This window comes from Capronia coronata (assembly GCF_000585585.1).
Source record: "Capronia coronata CBS 617.96 chromosome Unknown acBCG-supercont1.2, whole genome shotgun sequence".
Taxonomy (NCBI): Eukaryota; Fungi; Ascomycota; class Eurotiomycetes; order Chaetothyriales; family Herpotrichiellaceae; genus Capronia; species Capronia coronata.
In genome coordinates, this window is record NW_006912894.1 from 4,215,847 (window position 1) to 4,242,034 (window position 26,188).

At 52.4% G+C, this 26,188-nt stretch overlaps 9 protein-coding genes across 9 annotated transcripts; 6 read left to right on the forward strand and 3 right to left on the reverse strand.

Annotated features, from left to right (window-relative positions):
- Positions 1 to 1,491: 1,491 nt before the first annotated feature.
- A1O1_03196 (uncharacterized protein) lies at positions 1,492 to 2,587 on the reverse strand (the record flags this gene model as incomplete). The annotated part of the gene is made up of 4 exons (XM_007724102.1): positions 1,492 to 1,517; positions 1,568 to 2,124; positions 2,182 to 2,353; positions 2,407 to 2,587. 4 exons carry the CDS (start codon positions 2,585 to 2,587, stop codon positions 1,492 to 1,494), a joined length of 936 nt encoding a protein of 311 aa, XP_007722292.1.
- Positions 2,588 to 3,445: 858 nt separating this feature from the next.
- Positions 3,446 to 4,083, reverse strand: A1O1_03197 (uncharacterized protein; the record flags this gene model as incomplete). Its single annotated transcript, XM_007724103.1, has 3 exons — positions 3,446 to 3,728; positions 3,774 to 3,858; positions 3,912 to 4,083. 3 exons carry the CDS (start codon positions 4,081 to 4,083, stop codon positions 3,446 to 3,448), a joined length of 540 nt encoding a protein of 179 aa, XP_007722293.1.
- Positions 4,084 to 4,524: 441 nt separating this feature from the next.
- A1O1_03198 (uncharacterized protein) lies at positions 4,525 to 6,894 on the forward strand (the record flags this gene model as incomplete). The annotated part of the gene is made up of 2 exons (XM_007724104.1): positions 4,525 to 4,537; positions 4,583 to 6,894. The coding sequence occupies 2 exons, from the start codon at positions 4,525 to 4,527 to the stop codon at positions 6,892 to 6,894; spliced, it is 2,325 nt and encodes a 774-aa protein (XP_007722294.1).
- Positions 6,895 to 7,838: 944 nt separating this feature from the next.
- On the forward strand, positions 7,839 to 8,702 carry A1O1_03199 (uncharacterized protein; the record flags this gene model as incomplete). Its single annotated transcript, XM_007724105.1, has 2 exons — positions 7,839 to 7,938; positions 7,996 to 8,702. The coding sequence occupies 2 exons, from the start codon at positions 7,839 to 7,841 to the stop codon at positions 8,700 to 8,702; spliced, it is 807 nt and encodes a 268-aa protein (XP_007722295.1).
- A 990-nt stretch (positions 8,703 to 9,692) lies between these two features.
- On the forward strand, positions 9,693 to 10,988 carry A1O1_03200 (dihydroorotase, homodimeric type; the record flags this gene model as incomplete). The annotated part of the gene is made up of 2 exons (XM_007724106.1): positions 9,693 to 9,827; positions 10,011 to 10,988. The coding sequence occupies 2 exons, from the start codon at positions 9,693 to 9,695 to the stop codon at positions 10,986 to 10,988; spliced, it is 1,113 nt and encodes a 370-aa protein (XP_007722296.1).
- A 22-nt stretch (positions 10,989 to 11,010) lies between these two features.
- A1O1_03201 (uncharacterized protein) lies at positions 11,011 to 12,354 on the reverse strand (the record flags this gene model as incomplete). The annotated part of the gene is made up of 1 exon (XM_007724107.1): positions 11,011 to 12,354. The coding sequence occupies one exon, from the start codon at positions 12,352 to 12,354 to the stop codon at positions 11,011 to 11,013; it is 1,344 nt and encodes a 447-aa protein (XP_007722297.1).
- A 492-nt stretch (positions 12,355 to 12,846) lies between these two features.
- On the forward strand, positions 12,847 to 17,803 carry A1O1_03202 (uncharacterized protein; the record flags this gene model as incomplete). Its single annotated transcript, XM_007724108.1, has 4 exons — positions 12,847 to 13,278; positions 13,439 to 17,068; positions 17,122 to 17,296; positions 17,346 to 17,803. The coding sequence occupies 4 exons, from the start codon at positions 12,847 to 12,849 to the stop codon at positions 17,801 to 17,803; spliced, it is 4,695 nt and encodes a 1,564-aa protein (XP_007722298.1).
- Positions 17,804 to 20,865: 3,062 nt separating this feature from the next.
- Positions 20,866 to 23,244, forward strand: A1O1_03203 (uncharacterized protein; the record flags this gene model as incomplete). Its single annotated transcript, XM_007724109.1, has 2 exons — positions 20,866 to 22,044; positions 22,099 to 23,244. The coding sequence occupies 2 exons, from the start codon at positions 20,866 to 20,868 to the stop codon at positions 23,242 to 23,244; spliced, it is 2,325 nt and encodes a 774-aa protein (XP_007722299.1).
- An 873-nt stretch (positions 23,245 to 24,117) lies between these two features.
- Positions 24,118 to 25,075, forward strand: A1O1_03204 (uncharacterized protein; the record flags this gene model as incomplete). The annotated part of the gene is made up of 2 exons (XM_007724110.1): positions 24,118 to 24,183; positions 24,233 to 25,075. 2 exons carry the CDS (start codon positions 24,118 to 24,120, stop codon positions 25,073 to 25,075), a joined length of 909 nt encoding a protein of 302 aa, XP_007722300.1.
- Between the last annotated feature and the right edge of the window lie 1,113 nt (positions 25,076 to 26,188).

Here is a 26,188-nt window from a genome sequence, read left to right on the forward strand (position 1 = left end):
ATGAACCTCCTTTGGACAATCCGACCTAATAACACCCCTACTGAAACTAATCCTCCGAAGCCCATCCAAGAGGTGGAGCTTTTGAACCACCGCGAGCGGGGCCGGTCGTTTTGTGGACGGAGCCTTCGTGGTAGCACCGTCTCGTGGTCTTCTCGAGACAGGAACAATGGATTCGATGCGATGAGGGGTTGTTGACTGTTGCTCAGATCCGGCTTATGGACGACACTCTTTCTATCTGTCTGCACAGAAAGGTACTGCCGGAACTGCGAGATGTAGGCATCACTGGCATATGGAGTTATACCCAGGACATGCTGCGGACCTTGGACGATGTTTTTATGGGAAGCCCGTGGGTCGACAATACTCGAGGTGAGAGTTGGTGACTTGACGAAGGGAGGACTGTCTAGGTCTAGCCATAGGGAAGATTCGCCAGATGATTGCTGTCTCTGAAGAATCTGGATTGCCTTCTCAGACAGCAACGACCGCTCATCTGGAGGCAGCAGTCGAAGGGGTAGACAATAGGCGGGCGCCGGAATCAGGAAGAGCGCAATGGTGGCGATGGCAGGCAGGAGAACGGAGATCGCTCGTAGGGCCATACAATGCAGTCTTATAACTGAAGCCGAGATATGTTGAGAGAATGTGTAGTTTCGACTGGAGAAAGAACTGTTCAGTCTACAACCTGCCTACCTACCTACCTACCTAGGTGCAGACAAATGAGCACCTCGACCGCAGCCACACTGCGCCTTCTCTACCATTCCAGCCTGCACCCAGTCCAAGCGGACACGAACCTGGATTGGTGCAGTCGTAAGACGGTATGCTTGTCACGCCTTGGACCGACATCGTAGGTCTCGATCGCATCAATTCCTGTAACATCCACACGATCACCTTCCCGCCATCCGTCACTGCAAATTGTTGCTCCGAGCAAATCCGTGGTCCGCCATTCAACAGCAAGATTTCCATCCCATCGACGGTGTTCCCCTCTATCCGCCACGAACTCACAAGTCGTGAACCTAGATAACTTGCCAGAGGTGCACAACATGAGACACTGCAGGGCACGTCCTAGCCTTTATTGACGTGCGAAAAGGCCTCGCGATCTGATAGTATCTGTCGATATTGGGCGCTTATCGAAATTTGAACAACTTCCTCCAATGAGTTAGCTGCTAACAATTGCACGGTGGCACGGTAGCACGGGATGATGAACAGAAAACAAAACAACGAAGCTAGGCAAGAGAATGAGCACAAGGTCCAGGCCAGACATCAGATAGATAAAGATCCTTTCCGACTCGACCGAGAGAGCATGGCAGGGCAATAAATGAAATAAAAGATATACCGTAAGGGCGGTATTTTGACAGGGTATTCAATTATGGTTGATCAGCCTTGCTGCTGTCATAATAGTGTACATTTTGGGGGGATATCAGGCATATGTCAAAAGTAGAGACTCTAGGGGTGATAGAATGAGTTTGCAATTGCGGTGGTGCGCCTCCAGTCAATGAACTATTCGTCAATGAACTTCTTCATGTCTGTAGTAACATTAGCGCTGCGATCTGCCAGGTCTTGGATGGCCACTCACCGTTAAGCCACTTGACGTATTCCCGCTGTTCCTTGTAGTCGACATACTCTGGCAAGAAGCTGGCCAATTGGGCGTCAATGCCTCTCTCCTCGAGATATTTGTCAAGCATTGCTTGAAGCTCCGGGTCCAGGTTGCTGATCGGCGGGCCTGCGTACAGGCTACGGGCTTCTAGGGCCTCCTTGGGGGTATCCGCTTCAAGCAGGGACTCGTCGGGGAAGAAGCTGATGGTTTCGATCTCGATGGCTCCCTCCGCGGCAACGGCTCGGATCTCGATTGCTCGTTTGCTGGGCTTTGTGACGGTGATCGTCAGGTGTATAGGATAGGCGGGAAGGGAGTCGTCGAGGTCGGCATCGTCGGCCTCACTTCTGTCGGCGGGGGCAATACTGTCTTCAGGCATAACGTCGATCTTTCCGCCTCTCGTCCCTGATTGATTGATCGTGTTCTTGCCCCTGCTGTAGTCGGGTTCGTCATCGAGCGCACCGTCCTCGTCCATTTCATCGAATTCATCTTCCTCCGCGAGGCTGTCGAGTTCGGCGACGCTGAATTGAATCTTGATCCTATAGATATTCGTAAGCAAACGGCTCTTGGGGATTGCGATCTCACGGTCTTCCTACTTTTCGTTTCCGAATTCCCTCGTGAGGGTGACTTCGTGTGTGCCCTCCTTGTCTTCAATTTTCCAAGGGCTGTTTTGTACGAACTCGTCGATAGAAGCAGTCTTGTTGGAATCGTTGGACTCGAGCTCGAGTGTTCGTTCAGCGTTGAATTTCTCGGAAAGTTCTTGATCCGCTGGAGCAAATGTTAGCCAGGGTCCTTTTTCCATCCGGTCCGGGTGCTCTTACATTCACCAGCTGGTTCTCTTCTTGCAAACGACGTTGAAAAGGCAGGATAGGACGATTTCATTGCCGGTTGCCATAGCGGTCGACGAGCCGCAAGTCTGGAAACAGAGGAAGCGCAGCGAACCGTCGGTTGCCGCAGAGTCGCCTTGGACAGCGCCCGGTTGAACATTCTGAGAGCGGTCATCTTGTTATTCTTCCAGATGCAGGAGCTTTGAGTCGGTAAAATGGGAGAATTGCTGCAGCAAGTGAAGTTCGAAGATGGATGCAGTGGTAAAGGAGCCGTTGTCGCCGAGTTACTTTCGAACCGGGGATAAATTTCTGGGAGAATCGCTGCCGGCACGTGAAGATTGGCGATGACTAAGCATCAGCCTTGTCCTTCCCGTCAAGGGCTGAGATGTCTCATTACATGCCTATCACGCAAGTACTTTTGCTCACGAAGCACTTTGACAGCATCTATCGCGTCAGATTTGGTGTAATACACTAAGCCTTTGTCACACTATCTGGACACAGATGTAGTGGTATTGAGTGGTCCCTAAGCCCGTCCGCCACCAGGCTCCGATATCTTGAGTTTCTGAGACCACATCGCACAACACTGAACAACCACTCGGTTCCCACAGATGGTCCTATGCCATCTCAACATTGTCGACGCCTCCCAGACCATAATCGGCAGGCTCTGAAATCCCTCGAAGGGGCATGATTCACGTCCTTGCAGACGCTGCCGTGTCAACTCTTTTTGGTGGACATCTTCGACTACCAAAACTTGGACCCGCCGAAGACGACGACCGGCCAGGGTCCATGTGATCGGATAACTGTGCCGTCATCTCTTAGGTTGAAGTAATCCGCGCGAGGATGCCTCAATATTGTCGCCCGCAGGCTGCCCCCACGGCACAAGCCCTCATATAGCCTTCGGGAAGAGCATGGGCTTGCGTCTCCTTATGGGACGACAACGGCCCGCGGCTTCGTACAATAGGAGGTTGACGAGGCAGTTGCAGCTGCAAGGTTCCGGGTTCGGGAGCTACAAGCTCTCCGGACATGTAAACCCTCAAGAGAGGCCTTTGGGCGGAAAGCTTGAAGGTTTGATGGTACCGGATTTCACGACCCGGACGAAGTCCAAAGTGTTTAGACCGCCCCATTCCCCTCCCCATTTCTCGACCTTGGCTCGACTTTCCTCATTGCGAAGTTCGGGAATCCAAAAGCCGGCGCGGAATTCACGCTCTTCTGCGTCCTTTCGCAATTGGATCTGCTCCTCGAGCTTCGTGGGCGGTCTGCCGGGTCTCCTCTGTGATTTCGCTTCGGCCAGCTGTTCATCTTCACGGTCAATGAAGCTGGAGTTGTCAGAATGGCTCTGTAGGATTCCAAGGCCGGCTTACCTTTGCGTTAAAATAAGCACCTCTTCGTCAGTCAAGGCTCCAGCCGAGCCCTGGAGCGCCGATTTAAACCACGCCACTCTTTCAACTGTGGATAGCATTGTTAGCACTATGCGATGTCGCCCAAGACGCAGCATTTACCATAAATCTGGTTCGCCCTGACAGCGGCATCCATCATACGGGACAGTTTCTCCTCTCTTGCAGCGGCTGTTCTGAGTTTCCTTGCATCTCGACTGTTCTCATGGAGGCTGTTTGGCTTTCCTCCACGCTTTTTAGATATTTGCTTCTGCACCTTACCGAGAGAGCGAGCCATTGTTTCTTGATGTGCCTACAGTTGGCCCTGGACTGAGATCGGCTTCAAGCTTGATAGTAAATTGTTGATGCGTTATCGACATTTTGCTCCGCCGCCCAAAAAAGTTGATGCCGGCTAATCTTCGGCAAGGGCCGAATGGGGGGCGCGCCTTCCTTCCCCGGAGCGCGTCTCTGAATGGCGGCGCGTCAATTGCAGGCGACAAGACATCGACATCCTGCACCGTGAAAACATGCGCACTACATATCACCACATACCATCTCCTGCTAATACCTAGTAACAACGACAACACCTCTATAGTCAATGGCCCGGATAGCCTTGGTCCGCAATTGCTGTTGTCTAGATCTTACCTTGGTTCGACCCCTTCATTCGTTCTAATGAACTGGATTTTCCTGCTTGAAGTCGATTGGAACAGGCGGTGAAGGCAGTCGCATCTATGCGAAGATGGGCATCAAAGGTCCGACTCATATCCTGGCTTCTGCATCTGGCTAACAAATTCCAGGCTTGTTGCCTTTACTCAAGTCGATCCACAAACACTGTACGCTGAAAAAGTTCGCTGGACAGACGATCGGGGTAGACGCCTACGGATGGCTGCATCGAGGCGTGGTGGGCTGTGCCTTTGCTCTCGCACTCGACAAGCCCACCACCATACACATCGATTTTGTCTTGAGTCGAGTACGGATGCTTCTGGACTTTGGAGTTACCCCATATTTAGTCTTCGACGGCGACAATCTACCTAGCAAAGCCGGAACAAACGCTGCCAGGGGAAAGAAAAGAGAAGAGGCCAGGGCATTGGGTCTAGAATTGCACAGAGCAGGTAAAACCTCACAAGCGCACCAGGAACTTCAAAAAGCCGTGGATGTCACACCTGCTATGGCCCGACAGTTGATTGAAGAATTGAAGAAGCTTAACGTACAGTACATCGTCGCGCCGTATGAAGCCGATGCCCAACTGGTGTATCTGGAACAGAAGGGCATCATTGATGGAATTCTATCTGAAGACTCGGACCTTCTCGTCTTCGGTGCCAAACGTCTGCTGACGAAGCTCAATCAATATGGCGAGCTTATTGAGGTTGAGCGAAGCGATTTCGCCATGTGCAAAGAGATGAGTCTGGCCGGATGGACCGATTCAATGTTCATGAGGATGGCTATTCTGAGCGGCTGTGACTATCTTCCCAATATCGGCAAAATGGGGCTCAAAACCGCACATGGCTACGTGCGAAAGTACAGGGACATTGAAAAGATCCTTCGGATAGTCCAATTAGAGGGCAAAATGATGGTACCGAACCAGTATGCCGAACGTTTTCAGCAGGCCGAGTTGACCTTCTTGCACCACCGGGTCTTTTGCCCCGTTGCAAAAAAGATGGTCTTCCTCAACGACCTCGCACCGGGCCTGCTCGAGTCCGACATGCCATATCTAGGTCCCTATGTCGATCCAGAAACGTCTCTCGGTGTTGCGTGCGGCGACCTGGATCCCTTCTCGAAACAACCCATTCAGCTGAGTGCAGTGTCCCGTCCAGTTCTAGGTGGAAATCGGAGACACAGTCACGCACCGGCTGCGGATCTGAAGCCAAAGAAATCAATCGAGACGTTCTTCAAACCACAACGCCAACCGCTTGCTGAGCTTGACCCGAACAGTCTCACACCTTCTCCCTCGCAAAACCGACTCCTGGAACGCAACCGAAACGCTTCCTGGGAGCCGAGGCTCGTATCTTCTGCTCCAGCTCTCAGACACAGTGGTACCTCCCTACCGGGGCCTTCCCTTGCTTCAGACCAGTTGAACTTCATCGCACGAGCCTCCACAATGTCCACATACCAAGCACCGAAACGACAAAGACTGTGCTCCGATTCCGTTGACCCTTCCCCAACGAAGGCTGTGAAACAAAGCCCTTTCTTTTCCTCAAAACTTAACGAGTCCAGCCCGCTGGCACAGAAGCCTGCCAAGGCAAAGAAGAGCAAGAAAGCTGCTTTTGAGGTGTTTTCGGACAGCTCTATTGACGAAATGTTGTTGAGTTGGGAGGTTCAGCAAGTGGCTAGTCCTGATCAGACTCGAGATGGCAAAATCAACGACGAGGCTGAAAAGGAAGGGGCTTCTCAGGATGGAGATACGTTACAGTCGGTGCCTCAGTCATCACCGGTTGTCGGGCCATCTTCAGTACTTTCTGCGTCGCCTCGGTGCACCTCTTCCCCGTCAAGCCGGAGCCTCGGTGATGAGGATCCTGCTGGGCTGAGTGACTCCAAGGAACTAAATCAAGATGATGATCCCAGGGCCTTCGAGGACTTACTCGATTATCATGTTCGGAAACAGAATGAGGCTCTGCTACAAAAGTTTGCCTTCCAGCCGGGGGCGGACCAGCAGACCTCCACACGTTTTCCGCGAGGCTCCCGAAAATCAGACCGAACATTCTCAGCCCAGTCCCCTGAAGCACAAATTGCCGCCTTGAGAATGTTACCCAAGGCAGGGAATATACAAACTGTCTGCCACGAAATCCAATTGCATAAGACGTTCGACAAGCAATCACCCGAAGTCCGACAATCTGCACTCAAGTCTTTGGGTCAACATGCGGCAAGTCCAGCCACTCCTTCTACGACAACAAGGGTGCTTCAAACGACGAATACTTCACACAGGGGCATGAATACCAAGACGCGCTCCGGGGGCAGTGATGACTTGACTTCCAAACTGCAGTCTAGAAAGACCCTACAGGGCAGTGAAGATGCGCTCGTCCCAAACAGTGAAGATGAAATTTCAGAAATGGAGTCACCGGGCCGAAAGCCACGGTTGGGCCTCAGTTCATTTACGTTTGTCTCAGCATGATCGGTGGGGGACTTTGGTTAGCGGTGTTCTGCAAGGCGTTATCACTGTTATGGAGAAAGATATTGGGTCTGGGTTGTGACGTGCGCGGTTGAGATTGGTTTGAATGGCTTACTTCATATTGGGCACAAAATGAAGCAGCGGATTGATTATTATTGGCTACGTTATGATGCGGCGGGACACTCTTTGGTCACTTGCAGAGGCCTTTGAGTGTGGACTATCATTAAGACGAATACTATTATGGTCACTCCGGATATTGGAGTGAAAACATGAACGACGACCAGCTTTGTTAGAACAGGAGCGATAGACCGGCAGAATCTCATACAGAGAGGCCAGGGGAATGATAAGGAGTTTGGCGACGTCATTGCAAGGCTGCCAACCACCAACGGCAATTTGAAGGTTAAGGTTGGCGGAAGCACTAGTACCAAAAGAGTTAAATGTAAACATAACCCACTTGGCAGATCCCTGCCTTCCCTGCGCCATTTCTCTGGAGCGTCTGCGGCAGATTCCAGAGCATCGTTTTCCTGCCACCAGATTAAATCATTCACACTGCGGACCAGCCTCACGCATTTCAATGGCAAATCCCTAGACCGCCATGGCAATTGGCGCCTTGCAAAACCAGTCTCAGATATTTGCAGAACTAAACCAAGCTACGCCTCTCTTCTCTCCCATCAACCTCCATCTCTTCTCTATCGTCCTTGACTGCAAAATACAGGCCACTGACAATCTTCATTCAGTGAACTTGAACAGACCGTATCCCACCAGTTACCTCTCACTGACCTCGATATCGCACTCTATCACACCGACATTGTGGAACAGCCTTGACCATCCACTTGAACCGGGCTCAGGCCAACTTACTGCTCGTGCTGAGCTCCAACACCTTACTCCGTCCGCACGGACGGCACCTTTAAACAAAGCACAGGCACTGAGCGTTGACCTCGAGAACAATGGCCCCCAGGTTTGCCACAGGATGGCGGAGATTTGTCCCACTCATCGGCTACCACCATGTTCTCATGATATTCATTGCGATTGCCATCATCCTACTATGTGAGTACCTCTACGGCATGATGTTCTGACCACATTGAGCTGACTGGTTCCTTCTAGCATTACTTCTGGCAGGATGTTCCTCTACCTCTCCTCTCATTCCCGACATCTACCTCATCTCCCTATATTACCAACAGTATGCCCCCGTTTTCAGCAGTGTCCAGGTGGACCCATCGGTCACAACGGCAATAGCAAATATTGTGGGCAATGCAGACCTCAATGTGCGAGTGGGATATTTCGGGATTTGTATCAAAGTGGATAGGGGAGCGTGGATGTGCAACCAGAATTCGACCTCGCTGGCGGACCTCGTCAGCATTGATCAAGATCCCCTGAACCTGATCTGGGTTGCCAGCACGTTCAAGAACGCCATTGTGTTCCCATATCTGCTGATCATCGCCATTGTCCTGGCCTTCCTCACCTTCCTCCTGCTGGCGACATTTCCAGGCTGGCACACCAGTACCGGCCCTGACGGTTCCGAACGGGAAGTCCGACCATTCCCATCAAGGGCTGTGTCACAGGTGGCTCTGGCTACAATATTCATTGCGTCGGTCTTTGTATTGGTGTCGGTGATGTGGCAGCATACTGCCGCCGTGGCAGCGAGCACTGTGGCCCAAGACCTGGGGAATGGAAGCGTCAAATCCGGCGTCGGAACGGCAGCGATGGTTCTAGGGTGGTTTGGCTTTGGGCTCCTGGTGATTGTCACGCTCGGCTTGCTCGTGATGATATTGAGCATACAATTACTGGATCGCCTGACGGATGAGGTATGACTGACCCTTTTGTTGGAAGAACTGCCATGCTGACCAATTCATAGGACTAAAATTGTACATGACCTGCGATTTCAGCGAAGCGATAGCGCTATTTGTTTCACACATGAACGAAAAAACTCGTCATGGCATGGCGAAATGCTACATTTGGCGTTCGGAAGTAGACAGGGATCTGCAATTGAGCATTTCGAAGCGGAAGGCACTTGGTTGAGTACCAAGAGGGCCAGCAATTATCATGCATTACTGTTCGAAACACTGGAAATGGGGTAACGAAGATCGAGATTGAGATTGAGCTTGTGAATACCTGGGAGGAGTTGAGACGGAATGTGTTTCAGGGAGCTCTTGATCAGCGATCGGGACTGGTGGAGATTGACCTAGTTCCGAGGTACTGTACGCAGTATACTTGACGACGAGAGACTTAATGGATATATCGGCCTCTCGAACATGGCTTGACTGATGTTCGGCAACGGGACATCAGCACACACTATTTCTTTGTTTGCGGATTGTAGGCTATACTTCGCTTCCGTCAGAACCAGACCGTCTCACGTACGGTACTTGGGGATCCGGTTGAGAGAGTATTGTGTTTGTTGTGCCCTCCCAGGCGTTGTCTGAGGTATAGTTTCCAGCCGTGGCTACTATGCTGGTCTCGGTAGTTGCGACAGGACTCATACCTGGTATTAAGGAGACTATAAGTGTCCCGGTAATTTACGAAGTTCCTGAAGGAAAAAGGGGCAAACTGGGAAGGGGAGGATCACAGCACTTGATGATGCAGAGTTCCACCGTATCATTTAGGGCATTTCAATATGGTGAATCACACTACCCTTGGTAGCAGTTGACGACAGTGACAATTTTCTAGCGCGTACCACGCCGTCGTTGTCCTTTCTCTCAGGTACCTGACGTACAATACCTACCTCGTCTTTCTCTTGAAGTCTCGCCGGCTGTTCTCTGCTGTATACCTACCTAACCCTCTCTCCCCGTCCCTCCCTCCACAAAATGTCCCCCCGACTGTTCGACGGCCTGGTCCTCCCAGCCTCGGCGGATTTCCATGTCCACCTCCGCGAGGGCGCAATGCTCGAAGCCGTCACGCCCACGATCAAGCAAGGCGGCGTGGACACGGTTTTTGTCATGGTAAGGACGATTGCAATACCAATGCCAATGCCAATGCGAAGTTCTTCCCCTTGATACCTCGATACTACCTCGGGTTCACTCAGCAAAATGCTTCAGTGGTTGTCTTTGAGTTGTTGTATATGCTGAGACTTGAACACGGAACATCTATCTGACCTTTGTTTTCTGTGCTGTGTTGCTTTATAGCCGAATCTAGTTCCGCCCATTACCACGGTCGAACATGCGCTAGCATACAAGTCCGCCATCGCCAAATATACCGACGCAAAGTGTCTGATGTCGCTATATCTACACCCTTCCATCACTCCAGCTACGATCCGCGAGGCCAAGAAAGCTGGGATCTATGGAGTCAAATCGTACCCGGCGGGAGTCACGACCAATTCGGCGTCCGGAGTCGTGGACTATGAGCAGTTCTACCCGGTCTTCAAAGCAATGGAGGAAGAAGACCTCGTTCTGAACCTGCACGGCGAAGCACCGCCTGCCGAGGACATCACGGTGCTCAACGCCGAGGAAGCATTCTTGCCCACTCTGCTCGATCTGCATCGTCGATTCCCCAAACTCCGCATTGTCCTAGAGCACTGCACGACTGCCGCCGCCGTGGAAGCTGTCAAGAAATGTGGGCCCAATGTTGTCGGCACCATCACGGCTCACCATCTCTCTCTGATCATTGATGACTGGGCTGGCGATCCGATCAACTTCTGTAAACCCGTGGCAAAGCTGCCCAGTGACCGGGTGGCCTTGCTCAAGGCCGCGACGAGCGGTAATCCCAAATTCTTTTTGGGCACCGACTCGGCGCCGCATCCTTTGAGAGCGAAGAAAGGCGGTCTGGGCGCCCACGATGCGGGAAAGTGTGCGGCCGGTGTATTCACTCAGCCGTATGCGACGCAGCTTGTGCTGGAGGCGTTTGAGGACGCTGTGGCCAAGGGAGTTGTTGGACAGAGCCAGTTGTCCAAGGAGGTACTGGAAGGGTTCCTTGGTGCCTTTGGTCGGAATTTCTATCAGGTCGAGCCTAGCCGTCAGAAGATCAAGATCTCCGCCAAGGACGAGAAAGTGATCCCGATGTTGTCGGTCAGCGGCGGCTCCGGGACAGACTCGACGGCTGCAGACGTTGTCATTCCTTTCAGACGGAACAGCCCCATCTACTCGTTGGAATGGATTCAAGCGTAGTGCAGATCGCATGCCATGACATTTACTCTGAACCACGGGGGGCTGGAGCCGAATCGAAAAACCTCTGGGTCATCAAAGCCGCTGCCACGCTGACATTGAGACTGTCGATGTCTCCGGCATGGGGCCTTGCGTTGGGAATCCCGACCATACCATCCACAAGAGACTTCATGAAGTCACGAATCCCCGTCCCTTCGTTACCAAGCACCAATACGCAAGGGTGGCTCAATAATGCTCCTTCAAACCCCAGCATTCGAGTATTGTTGCGTTTGGTGTAGCGTCTGCGCAATGGAAGTTCGTCGCTGGGGGCATCCGCGGCAAAGAACTTCCAGCCATTCTCACGCGAACTCTTGACGAAAGCACGTTCATTCTTGACATGCAGAATCGGCATGTACTCGAGAGCTCCGGCGGATGCCTTCAGACTGTTGGACGCTATCGGGGCTGTGCCGTGCTCAAGGATGAGGATAGCGTCGACTCCAAGAAACCAGGCAGAGCGGACAATCGCTCCGAAGTTTCCAGTATCGGTGATGCAGTCGAGGAGAAGCATGAAAGGATACCGATGAGATGGCCGCACGGAAGGGATGGTCGCGATTTTTCCACGGATATCGAATGTACGGTTGACCTCTTGATCCTCCTGCGAAGCCCAGCCCACAGCAGCAGTGATCTCGTCTGATGACCTGTCGACGGGAGACAGGCTTGTAACTGGCAATTTGGGCAGCGGAGAAGCCTCCAGCACCAAGCCGTTGTGTGGGCGTCCCGTTGCGGCTTTAGACAGGATCCTGTGCCAATCTGGTCCCCAAACATCCTTCACCTCCACCCGGGTTCTTTTTGCAAGGTTGTAGACATCCTCTTGTGCTTCTGTATCGTCCCACAACTCCTCCGATTGATCAGCCCTTGTCCTCGCTCTTGTTGGCTTGTCCAATCCTTTGCCATAAGCTGGTGGACGCAGGCGGTAGAGTTTGTAGAGTTTCCGTCTTCCGGCCTTGAGCGCAGACAGGACAGAAAAGGTTCCGTAAATGAACTCCGACCCTGCTGTTGTGTATGGGAGTGAAGTAGGCACTCCTACCCTATATTGGGCTGGTCTCTCTTCCTCCTCTCGCGGCTGCATGTCTCTCGTCGGTATCTTCCTCTGCCATTCCCGGCGGTCGTCCTCTCCGCGAGTGCCTCGAGGCTCTCTTATGGCTGACCGGGCCTGGTCTCCATGTTGAGGGATTGCGTAGCGTGCTTCATGTTTGCTTGCGCCGTGCTGGGCTTCTCGAAGACCCTTCTCAATCGCACCGGTCAAGGAGATATAGCGTGCAGGCTGGTAGACTGTGGGTGTCTTGAGACCCAGAAGCGTCCGCGGCACATTAGAAAGGAGCGACTGCATTCATGAATAAGCCTAAGCGGGTGAGAAGCAGTGGATGACAAGAGTCAGTTGCCTGTGTAAAAAATGTTGCAGTATACTGTCCTCGCTGTATATTATAGTCGGAGACGGAGTTGGAGAATTGATCGCCACGAATCTCCGCAGAGGTTTTATCTATCTGCCTTGATAAACTAATTAAACGAACTTGACGCGACCCGCGTCGTGGCTTGAGGAATCGCAGCTGCGGAACTGCGACTGCGACTGCAATTTCGCCTGCGCCTGCGACTGCGACTACTACAAACCACTGGCAGGTAGCTTTACATCGCACCCTCATCTCTGCCATTCACAAATGACCGGCAAGAAGCGCGTCTCCCCTGTTCGCCTACCGCATCCGTTGATCGTGTCATAAGGTACGCCTTGTACAGTGGTTACAATGTTTCTCTAAGAGTCGAATTCTCGGATATCAACACATCTCTTGCACCGACGGCACTGTCGCACAGACGGCCGGATACAAACATGGACCCTATCATCGATCTGAGTTCTTGGATGGGCAAACCTCCCGAGAACCCCAACCCTTCAGGCGAGCAAGATGAACAAGCGCACAGCGACGATTCTGGCTCTCATACACAAACTGCCTCTTCGGTGCCTGATGGCTCGGATAGCGACGGCGATATCCTACACGATGACCAAGACAGCCCCAAGGGGCAGAGCCGAGTGACGATTAGACTCGGGCGACGACCATCGTCGCCATCTGAGACGGAGAATGGCCCGGCACCCGGAGTTGCTCCAAGTCTGCGACAGTCCTTCTACGTCGAAGTACCTAAGCTGCCGGATGAGGACAAGCAGGAGTACGAATACCTGCCGGGGCATTTCTCGGTACAGAGGATCCTGTCTAAGAGCAAGAAAGGCAGATACTTGGTCAAGTTGGATAGCGGCGAGGTTGATCTTGTAAGCGCCATGTCCCCTTCGCACGTCTCCTGAGCCGATCTATCCTTACCTGTTCACCTTCCCTTCAAGTTCAGCTTACTTGCTTACATACCCCTCCCTCACGCATGCGTCTTTCTTCCCTTCTTCCCTTCAACCTCACAAAGAAATGTCTTCTATACAGGTGTCTTCCCGTGAATTGCTTGACCTTGAGAACGGATCATTGGCTCTTGAAAAGTTCAAATCAAATTCATCCTCAAATCGAGACAGGCGAGACTCCCAGAAGCCAGGCTTCACAGGCATGGTTGATTGGAATACCGTCGAGTTGTCAGGTTCGGACGAAAAACTGCCAGCTTCACGACCTCGGCACAAAGCTGAGGAGAGCGACGTGTCAGAGGATGAGCTGGCAGCTGAGTCGTCCGATGAGGATGAGGATGAAGATGAAGATGAAGAGGTGACAGATGGGCCTCAAGCTAAGGGAAGACGGTCCGCGCGCCTCACTAAGAAGAAAAAGACAAATTACTTCAAACAAGACTTAATCGAGATCGACGACGACGATGACTCTGCTTCACAACCCCGCCGCAGAAGCACACGGCGCACTACTAGACTGCAGCCGACAAGAGGTGGGTCGCCATCCCTGAGATCTACCAGATCAAAAGCCTACGATTCCTTGCCTGAGCCTGAGATGCTCACTCGTCGATCTGTAAGAAACGGGTCCAAGCCACGACGGAGTATGCGCGAGCGGCAAGAAGATGACATATCGAGCTACGAAGAGGAGAAAGCAGGACCAAAAATTGTCGGTACGAAGGAGTACTTTGCTCGAGTCCCCGAACAAGACCCTTTCAGAAGACGTCACCGGCAGGAGTGCGACATCTGCTATTTCAAGGGAGACGATGCCGGCAAAGGACCACTGGTTTTCTGTCAGGGATGCACAAACTCATATCACAAGGCGTGCTTGGGCCCTAGAGGCAGCCGAGATCACCTGGTCACGAAAGTGGGCGACAGCCTCTTTGTCCTACAATGTAGGCGATGCATCGGACTCGCTCATGACCGGGACAAGCGGGCACCGCACCATGGTGTCTGCGTTGGCTGCAATATTCTAGGTGAACTGTCGAAGCCCCTCCGCAACCGTCTGACCACACGTCAAGAGCAAGCGCAAAGAGAAGAAAATGGAGGAACCGATCCAATCACAATTGTTGAGCCGAAGCTCATCAACAATGTTGCCCATGTTCTGTTTAGATGTGCTCAGTGTTTCCGCGCCTGGCATATGCATCATCTTCCAGCACGACAAACGGCCGATTCATCTTTGGATGACGAGGAGGAAGATCTGGATGAAGCGGAACTGGCGCAAAAGCGTTTCGAGCATTATCACCGATCCTGGATGTGTAAGGATTGTATTGAGCACCAGAATCAAATCGACGTTCTGGTCGCCTGGCGCCCCGTTGACCTCGAGGCCTACGTTCCCGGCACGACCGTCGAGCAAATGGAAGAGCACGAGAAGGAGTACTTGGTCAAGTGGAAAGCTCAGTCTTACTTTCGCACCAACTGGATGCCGGGGGCCTGGGTCTGGGGAACTGCAGCAAGCAGTATGCGCCTAGCTTTTTTCAAGAAGCTTGATAACCAGCTTCCCAAGATGACCACAGCAGACGCTTTACCCGAGGAAGTCTTCCGCGTCGATATCGTGTTCGACGTACGATATACGAGTGTCGTCAGAAATAGCACCAAGGAGATCGATCTTGCTCGTGTCAAGGAAGTGGATATGGCGTACGTCAAGTATAAAGGACTTGGATACGAAGACGCCATCTGGGAGAAGCCGCCTCCTTATACCGATACCGAACGCTGGAACGACTTTAAGGAAGCGTATGAAGACTACGTCAAGAAACTACACCTGTCAATACCTCCTCAAGCCTCGTTAAGACGACACTTACAGCACATCCAAGCACAAGATTTCGAGTCGAACCTGATCAAGAAGACTCAACCGTCGATCATGAGTGGAGGTGAACTGATGCTGTATCAACTCGAAGGGTTGAATTGGCTGATGTATCAGTGGTTCTCGAATCAAAATGCCATCCTCGCCGACGAAATGGGTTTGGGCAAAACGATACAGCTGGTTGCCTTCTTTGCCACCCTGGTTCAGGACCATAAATGCTGGCCTTTCCTCGTGGTCGTCCCAAACTCGACTGTTCCGAATTGGCGTCGGGAGATCAAGAAATGGGCTCCGTCTCTCAGAGTCGTGACCTACTTCGGTTCGTCTACGGCGCGAAAGCTCATTCACGACTATGAACTATTCCCGAAATTGAAGGACGACGAGTCCCATCACCAACAGAAGAAGAGCCGCTCAGAGGTCCGGGACATCAAAGCTCACATCGTCGTCACGTCTTATGAGTCCATTACCGAAGAGAAAACCCGGCTGAGCTTGATGAAGATCCCATGGCAAGGTCTTTTTGTCGATGAAGGACAACGTTTGAAAAGTGATCGATCTCAGATTTATGATATCTTGTCCAAGTTCAAGTTTCCGTTCAAAGTCCTGTTGACCGGGACTCCACTGCAGAACAACGCCCGTGAGCTGTTCAACCTGCTGCAATTCTTGGACAAGACCATGGTTGCTGCAGACCTCGAGGCGAAATATGCCAGTTTGACACAAGACAATGTGCCTGAGCTGCATCAGACCCTGCGCAAGTTCTTCCTGCGACGCACTAAAGCGCAGGTCTTGACGTTTCTCCCGCCCATGGCTCAAGTCATCATCCCGGTCAGCATGTCGACTGTCCAGAAGAAGGTGTACAAATCGATACTGGCCCGGAACCCTCAGCTCATGAAGTCCATCTTCAGTCAGGACCGGGCAGTGGCTAGCAAGGAACGAATGAACCTGAACAATATCCTGATGCAGTTACGAAAGACGCTGTGTCACCCCTTTGTCTACAGCCGGGACATTGAAGAGAGAGGTGTTGATCCTACAGTGGCTTTCAACAACCTGGTACAGGCTTCAGGAAAGTTGCAGTTGCTATCGATTATGCTTCCCAAACTGCAGGAAAGAGGCCACCGAGTCCTCATGTTTAGCCAATTTTTGGACAATCTGGATGTTGTGGAAGATTTCCTGGACGGGCTCGGCTTACAACACCGTCGGCTTGATGGCAACATCTCCTCTGTCGAGAAACAGAAGCGAATCGATGAGTTCAACGCACCGAACTCGCCATATTTTGCCTTCTTACTCTCCACCCGAGCTGGCGGGGTCGGAATCAATCTCGCGACGGCCGACACAGTCATCATTCTGGATCCAGACTTCAATCCGCACCAGGACATTCAAGCACTGTCACGAGCTCATCGGATCGGTCAGAAGAACAAAGTGTTGGTGTTCCAGTTGATGACTCGGAACAGCGCAGAAGAAAAGATCATGCAGATCGGACGCAAGAAGATGGCATTGGATCACGTGCTCATCGAACGCATGGACAAAGACGACGACGCTGGCGAGGACCTCGAGTCTATTCTGAAGCATGGCGCTCAGGCCCTCTTCGAGGACGAATCAGGAGCCGACGACATCGTCTACGATTCGACCTCAGTGGACCGTCTGTTAGATCGCTCGCAGATTGAGAACACCAAGATAAGTGAAGAGAAATCCGCCGAATCCCAGTTCAGCTTTGCGCGTGTCTGGCAGAACGACAAGGCTGCCTTAGAAGACGAGATCACTGCAGAGACTGTCTCCAACACGCCCAACCCGGGGATATGGGATAAGATTCTCGCGGAGCGGGAACGCATGTTTGCTGAGGAGCAGGCCCGGAAAGCTGAGGCTTTTGGCAGAGGAAAACGCAGACGACAGGTAGGCGACTTCGGGTCGGGAACTCCGAGGTCATCGTCGCTAACCAGGTACAGACTGTGGACTACGCCTTGGAGGATGATGGCGAGAAGCATCGGCCATCCAGCAAAGGTAGAGCTGGTTCTCACCGACCTGGTCCCCATGATGACGACTACCAAGCACCCGTGGAAGAATCACACGATGATGAAATCAGCTCGGAATCCGACGCGAAACCCAATCGCACGGTACAAGGTATGGAGAAACCCAGTCCCAAACGTCGCCGACACTGATGGAGGAGTAGCCCGGCCGTTCAAACGAGTTCGAGTCCCGCTCGGGCCAGCACCACATTTCAATGGCGATGCCCAGTTCGATTTTGGCCCGGTCTGTCACATGCCGCCCACCCATCTCTGTTCGGCCTGCGGAGAAGAGCATCCCATGGGTTGGTGTCGTCTCAAGCTGGCAGGACTGGAATATTGCGGGCTCTGTGGTCTTGCACATTTGGGCCATGGGAGAACTTGTCCCCATCTCAACGACGAGGCTCAAGTGGCCACCATGATCCAAACACTCAAAGAAAGCACCGAGGGCAGGGAGGTCGTTGAACACGCCCTCAAATATCTGCGCATGGTACGCGGTGACCTTCTCAGTCGGAAGCGAGCTCGAGAGCGGAAGGAGCTGGAGGCTCTTGAGAAACAACGACGGCAACAACAATCACATCAACAACCTCCTCCTCCAATGCGGAGGACTATGTACGAACCTTGAACCATGCTCACCAACAGAGCTTTTCTAGGATCGCTGGATGATTTCAGGGGGTTTTTGTGCTCGATTGGCGTCAGGTGCATTCGCAGTTCAGGGGCCGTGATGATTTGCTGGAGACAGAAGGCGAGAGGCGAAAGCTGATACCCGGCGTTGGTACTACATGCCTACCTGGTAGATTCTCCAAGAGCGACTGGGTCGTACAGGAGCCTTGCAATGCTGAGTGCTAGATCAGATGGACCAAAGAGCTCTCTAAAGCTGCGTGATTCCCTAGGTACATACACCGATCGTGTTTGTATGATATTGCGACACGTCGATTCTGTAGTATAACTGGATTCGTTGTCCCTGCCGCACATCGATAAAGGTACCTTTCTTTACATCAGCAGTGAGAGAGCCTGGACAAAAAGAGGGCTGCTTCCGCGACAGCTACAGCCCCTTCTCGGGGATGTTATTTGCATTATCACGTCGGATCGAGAGAAAAAGAATATCCGGTGTCACTAGCTGCGTAGTGAGTGAGAAGTGGTCAGGTTTAAACGTACCCGAGTTAGATATAACCAGCAGTAGATCAGTCTCATTCTCGTACTGATGAAACCAATCTTTATTTCTGAAACGGACTTCCAGATCCAGAATCCGTCACGAGTCATCGCGCCTACACTGCACGATGCGGTGATCCTTGCTGCATGTTCTAGGTTTCGTGGAGTGCAGTGCGACAGCCCGAGACAGAGTGACGTGGGAGGCGGTACCTGGATGCTGTGGATGGAGCCAGGATGGTCGGAAGATCGTTCAAGAGAGCCACCGGCGCAATCGAGACAGACCAGGTTGGCATCCTTGGAGAAATTTTCCTGTGCTGCATTTCTGTGCTGCATTTTGGGGTAATTGTATATTGACAATTGAGCAATTTTGTAGCGTAGGGGTTCAACTCTTTGTCTTTCGATGAATCGAGTCTTGAAGGTGGACGGGCAGGGGGGCCAAGAAGCAATTTGTACGCTGGAGAACAATCATGGTTTCCCGGAGATCTTGTAACTCATCTGACACCTGACACATCTGGGCATGATTTGCAACAAACAGACGAAACCGGACATGCCCCAGATCCGGCATGAAAGGTATCTGTGATGGCCGAGCCTTGTCAGAAGCAGTAACAATTTCATGTCAGAGGCTTGTTTTGCACTGTTTTGCTACTGGTATCGGATTTCCCCAAGTTTCCTGGGCACCAGTCTATTCAGTGTCCAAGGTGCCGTTGGTTAGGCACTCGTCAGTAGTGGTGTTGCCCAGTGCTCGACTACGATCCGACAGCTCCGGCCTCGTGGTAGTGGTATGATTACGGCATTCTTTCATCGGCGGACCAGGGGCTCGGAAGAGGTCTTTCGCTTCGTCATTGTTTGGAGAGAGTACAAAGCGTGTCCTACGATCGTCTCTTCAGCTCCCAGAAAAGGTCCGAGTCCGACGCTTCAAGCACCCATGTTTTCATGGGGAAGCCTGACACGGAGGCAGGGCGAGGTAGTGTGCAGGTGTATCTGAGCGTAGATCCGGCCGTGTGGATAGGTACGAGGTAGTAGGTAGGTAGCTTTTGTGGACAGCCAGAGACAGCTGTGGAACTCGAGTGAACGGAACGGTAGATGGCCGGAGTTTGGAGAGAACAGCAATTTCGCAATCGGGAAACCAGGTTAGTAATGGGCGGTGGATGTTGTTGTTGCTTGCTGCGCCTCTATGAGCCTGCGTGTTCAGGCCTCTTTTGAGTCTTCAGTGGTGGAGGAAGCGCTAGAAGGGAGGAGACATGATGTGTTACTTTAGTGGCAGATTGTACAGAGAGTGGTACGTACTGCCAGGGGGATAATAATAACAACGAAAGAATTTGCTCTAGAGCTGAAGTAGCAGAGCTTTATGGCCAAATCTTGCCTAGCGGAGTCCAGATTAAGCTTGGCGTCAAATCTGCCTGCGCCAGTCACAACAGTTCAACTGGAAGTGGTTTGCGCAGTCTGGCAGTTACTGTGCAGCGCAACGTTAGAAGTCTACCCAGGTACTAGGGTACACTGTAGGCGTGTGCAGTGCAGGTGTCCCAGTGACCTAAAGAACTATCCTAGGCCTTGTTGCCCCCCTGCGCCGCCTACAACTCCTGCGTCCTTCTCCTCGCTTCGCCACCCAACCAGCATTTGCATCACTTCAAACACAAACAAAACAGTTACGTTTGTCACTCTGGGCCTCCGTCTGGTACTAGGAACGCCATTTAACAGGTACCACCACTCAGATTGGGAGAGGAGGAAAAGAGAGTGAGAAACCCATCCGTCAGCCAACGACCCGCCCAAGTGTCTAAAGTACTGGCCCGTAGTAAACTAACCGTGCGTACCGTGAACGGTAGCCGTGGTCTCCGGCCTTCCCAGTCACATTGGCACCTCAACACTTCACCCAGATTCGATTCCACAACCCGGACAGCACCTAAAGGGGATCCGCAGCTAGTCGTCTAGCCGCCCATCCACCAACAGCAGAGCTCTTCCACCTCTGTACAACGCCTGGTCCTCTCCCCGGTCAAGGAGATTCATCCCTCCGTCAGCCGCCTCCCTCGCCCATCCACCTAAACTTCAAGTTCTGCATCTGCATCTGCATCTGTCTCTTCTTTGTTCCAGCCTCCGTCACTCACCGAATCGCCTCGTACATCCCATCGAGTCTCTCCCTCGTTCACGACACTCGCTCAATCACTACTCACTTTCGCTATTTAACTCGATCCCAAACTGCACTCGACAGCCGACAACCTCTGTCACGGCCTCTCATCCTCGTTATCCTTCGGCGACGACCATCGTTTGCACTGCAGTTCTGGGCTATTGCCGCTCGTTCGAAACCGGGTTTTCCTCACCAAAACCGCCTGCGATCAACATCCATGACACCATTGACCATCACCACCATCGTTGAATAAAGTCTAGATACAGGTTGTCGACGTTGACTACATCTCGCTACGCTTGACGGTTGATTGCTGGACTGCGTCTCGCCCTGGTTGGCGCTCTCGTCCTGCGTCGCAGCCCTTCTCCAGAGCAACACGCGTCCTTCGGCGCCATTACCATCAGCCACAACTCATCATGCGGCCTCAAACATCCTTATCCTACCTGCTCACCCTCTTCACCGCCTTATTCTTCTCGCCTTTAGCCCTCGCCGTCGATGTCGTCGAGTCCAGCTCGCTCAACTCCTGCAAGAGTGGTTCCAACTTCACAGCGACGCTGTTCAACGTCGCCTACACACCGAGGAACAACAGTATTGCCCTCAACATCAATGGTGTTTCCTCCCTCGTGGGCAATGTCACCGCTCAACTCGAAGTCATCGCGTACGGGTTCACGATCGTCAATCAGACATTGAACCCCTGCGAGATGAACTTGTCTGGGTTCTGTCCAATGCAAACAGGTCAAATCAACATCGAGACAAACATTGATGTGCCTAAGGATGTCGCGAAGAATGTGCCGGGCATTGCTTATACCGTCCCGGATCTCGACGGCGTCGTCCGAGTCTATGTTACGTCGACCGACACCAACCAAGTCATTGCTTGCATGGAAGCCGATCTTTCCAACACCAAGACTGTTTATCATTCAGGTGTGGGTTGGGCCACCGCCGTTATTGCCGGCCTGGGCCTTCTGGCTGCCGGCGTGACTTCAGGTCTGGGCCATCCCAACACGGCCGCTCACGTCGCAGCAAATGCGGTCTCGCTGTTTGGCTTCTTTCAAGCACAGGCCATTATCGGTATGACCTCTGTCACCATGCCGCCTATTGTGCAATCTTGGACGCAGAACTTCCAGTGGAGCATGGGTATCATCCGGGTCGGTTTCTTGCAGTCCATTGCAACCTGGTACCAGCGAGCCACTGGAGGCACTCCCACCACCTATCTCTCCACGCTGAGCACATATTCAGTCCAAGTGCAGAAGCGAGCCATTAGGCGTTCCCTGGACGCAATGGCAGCCTACGCTGTACGAGGTGTGCGTGCTTTGGCCAAGCGGGCAGATGCCTCGTCCGATACTACCACTACATCCGGCGTTAAGGTCGTTCGTGGAATCGATAGGGTCGGTTTTAGGGCCGGAATAGAGCAGACCAATATCTTCATGACGGGTCTGATCTTCTTCGTCTTCATTCTGTTCGTGGTCGCTGTCCTGGTTGCCCTGACCAAGGCCGTTCTCGAGGGCTTTTCCCGCGCGGGCTGGATGCGATCCGACCGGTTCCTCGAATTCCGAAATGGCTGGAAAATCGTCATCAAGGGAATTTTGTTCCGATTGGTAAGTTGGATGGCACCCCTCGTTTGATGAGGCCTTGTTTGCTCACTCTTGCAGGTTCTGCTAGGCTTCGTGCAAATGTCCATATTGTGTTTCTGGGAAATCATGGAGCGAGATTCGGCCGCCGAGGTCGTGCTGGCGCTGATCGTCTTCATCTCCATGGCTGCCGCCCTGGTCTGGGCATCGTTCAGAGTCATCCAGCTTGCGAAGAAATCGGTGGCCATGCATAAGAACCCGGCATACATCCTCTATTCCGATCCAAAGTGCCTCAACAAGTGGGGTTTCCTCTACGTCCAATACCGCGCCACCGCCTATTATTTCGTCGTCCCGTTGCTGGCTTATATCATAGTCAAAGCGGTCTTCATCGCCTTCGCTCAGAAGTCGCCGGTCGCCCAGGCCATCGGTCTGCTCATCGTCGAGGGTGTGGCTTTGATTGGCATCAGTGTCATCCGACCATTCATGGACAAGAAAACCAATGTGTTCAACATCTCCATCGCGTCCGTCAACTTCCTCAACGCCATCTTTCTCCTTGTCTTCTCCGATGTATTCAACCAGCCGGAAATGGTGTCGGGGGTCATGGGCGTTATTTTCGCCCTGTACAACGTCATCTTCGCTGTGGTTCTGTTGATTCTGGTACTTATCGCATCTATTTACGCCATCGCATCAAAGAACCCGGAAGTTCGATACCAACCGATGCGCGATGACCGTGGAAGCTTCATCAAGTCTCAGGCCGCTCTCACCACCGAACTTGACGCCTTGGGTGCAACCGCGAGAGGAGACGGAATGCACACCTATTCTCAAGACAAAAAGGCATTTGATGATGATGAGTCCTTCTCCAGTGACTCGCTCAAGCACCAATCAGAGCTGTCGCAACGACCCGTTTCTCAGAGCCCAAGCCTCTACGGGCAACAGGAACCCGCGCCCATGTATCCCGGCGAAAACAATGGGAGACGAGGTCCGCAGCAATCTTACGAGCAACGACAAATGTACGGTCAAGGCTACAGTGGAAACGCGGACTATGGATATACCGGCAGACCCACGACGGCACCGACGCAACAACCCTATGACAGAAGCATGAGCTCCAGCCCGTTGAATCCAGGATACGCACCACCGCGATCTGCACAGGGTGGATACGCCCCTCAACAAGGGTTCCGACAACAAAACACTTCCAGCCCTTGGCAACGCGGTGCCGGCTACGATTGACTACACTCGGGCCAGACGCAAGAGGAGAAGCAGGGCCAAGATTATCCGGGCGAGGACCGTCGTGGAAGGATGGAGACGGGTGAACAGCATGCCGGAAGCGGATACTGGGATCGAGATTGGTGGAGGGAGTATGGAAAAGACGCCGAGCGGACCAACAGACCGTTGCGATAAAGCTCTCCCGAAAATGGTGGGATATATGCTTCGACCCGGAAGTACAGTAGGAGAAAAGGGAGGAAGGTCGATGTGATGAGACATGAAATTTTGGCATCCTTGCATCTCCTGCGTGGGGGGTTGTTTTCGATGCTCAAATAAGCTGGTTGGCAGACTGGTCGACACAGTTCAGAAGCTGGATGGGGCCTTTTGTGCCGTTTGCAAAGAACTCGAACAAGATACAGGACCACTTGGTCGATCACTGGCTGGAAGCATCTGATACACTTGCATGGTCACGGTCAGGGTCACGGTCACGGATATGGAACGTCCACAAAGGACTTGGGAGGCATTGGGCAGGCGTCTTCTGGTAGGGGAGTGTGTATGAGTACGTGCTTTGACGCGACTGAAAATACAATGAATTGAAACTGGACTTGTCAAGTTGACATTGATTAAGACTTCTTCTCTCTTGTTATGGTCTGCATAACACAGGACCTTTGTCCACGGCCTTGTGTTTAGGTTGTCCTGGCAGACAGTCTCCGTGGGTGTATGTTTTTATGTGCAATACTCACCTCACTGTCGCCTCACCTTTATGTTGCAGTTTGGATCTACGCATATACCGCTCCGACACCACTCCGACCATATTTATCAACTCACGCACTCCCTCTCAGCATCTCTTCTCATCCTCCCTGCGCGACTCTATCATTGTCCGTCCATATCGTCAACATGCGGTTGACACGCAAACTGGTTGAGCGCAAGAAGGGCAGCGTCGCAGCTGATGCTGAAAGCGAGGTGAGAACAGCGATCACGATGATAAAGAGAATGCTGACCCAAAACAAAGCCACAGTCTTCCCCGTTTCTCAAGGTGGGAGCCGAGATCCGACTCCTGGTGTACAAGCTCTTGGAGAACCTCCCAGACCACGACGGCGACACCGATCGACAGCAGACAAAACAATACGATGGCTTCAGCAAGACGCGCAAATCTCTCCTCTTGACATGCCGACAGATCAATGTCGAGTTCACGCCTCACTTCTACCGCTCGACCACCTTCTCTCTGCGATACCAGAACCACACGCCCAACGAGTTCTACAAACTCCTGCGCACAATGCACCCCGCCAAGGTGGGCAATATCCGGCATCTCGAATACCGCAACCGACAGTACCGACCGACCGACTTCGCCGTGTTGGAAGACATGCCGCAACTACTGGCCCGCGCCGGGCTGCACCTCGAAACCTTCAACGTCGTCCACGGCGACTATGTCAGCAGCTCTATCCTCCGCGCGCCTCTCGCCATGGCCATCCTTGTACTCGACCTCGATCGGCCCATGCCGTCTCCGGACATGAGCTGGACGACCTTTGACCATTCGGCCTGGGGAAGTGTCGCTCGGCCCTCGTATGCGGTCAAATTCCGGATCTTCGAGCACGAAGTCACGTACGAGTTGATGCGTGACGCGGCTATTCGACGCGAGCATGGTCCAAGTGGTTTCCGCATCTTGTTCCGCAGAAAGCGTGGCGTCGCTGACTACCTTGCCGTCCACCCGCCTGTCAGACCCAAAGTGGTGTTCGTGGATGATGGTCCAACTCTGGCTGGTGTCCTTTGGCCTTTGGTGCCGAGAAGACCTGACCCTGTTGTTGGTGAGGACGGGAAGCCTGTTGCACGTCGCAGACAGCTTCGTCTGGATTAAGAGAGTCACGGGAAGTGCTGGGCAGTCCACAGATAACAGACGAAGAAGAGGCCGGGCTGGACAAATGAAAGCAAATGAAATAGGACAAGAAAAGGAGCTTGGTTGGACATACGACAACCTCAATGCAGACGGTGGGCTTGGAGTATGCTGTATACGGCGGCTCTTGGTGACAACAGATCAGTGCAGGATACCTAGCTTTGCTTGATAGTCCTACAGAAATGCCTCTTCTCTTTGTTTTCTGCATATTTGTCTCAATGTCGTCCCTGAATCCATCCCCCTGAGCTTGACGTAAACCAATAAAATATTTCACCGTACTAAGGTATCACATAATTTACGGCGGAGTATAAGCTGTATAGAGCAGTTACTTAATCCATCCCTTTTGATGATTTTGTTTCATGTTTGTGGTTGTCACCACGTTCATGATACTTATGTCTAACTATTTTCAGGGTGATCGCCTATGCTAAAGTTATACAGCTGGAGATTCAGTATGTGGTGTGCCTTTTCGTCCAAAATCATATGGCGGTCTCGGCAAACCCAATGAAAGCTTCTCCTCTTCAGCTCCTGGTGACCACCAATACAAAAGCCATCCTGTTAACCAGTTTGCCGCAGGCAGTCGCCCAGGTCAACAAGGTATGGTAGGTTCTAAAGTTACTGGTGGCTATCTCTATTAAAGCTACGTTGATGATGTCTCTGAATCTGAAGCACTTGCCTCACCTAACAAGCCATAGCGGTCCCTGTGAACTCATTGAGCCAGGTTTTGGTGATTGCCTACATAGGAGCTGTTTGGCGGATTCGGCAGAAGTTATGTACCGGTCTTGGTCATAAAGACTGTACAAGCCAGGTTGATCAAACTGGCAAAATGTTTCCTGTAAGTTGTTTGACTGGGGACCGGTGATGTACCAAACAACATGTCTGTTGCTATCACTTGTGCTGCTTATATATCACTGAACAGGTACCTCACTCTCCAAATCACCACTTATGTCACTTGCACCAAGTGATACGGCACTTACTTCACCGAGCAGTCGTTAGTGATGGCCCCTTGTTATTATATATATTCCTACATACGCGGCAGCTCTTCTGCTTCCCTACATCGTCTGCAATTGCTCGTGCTAC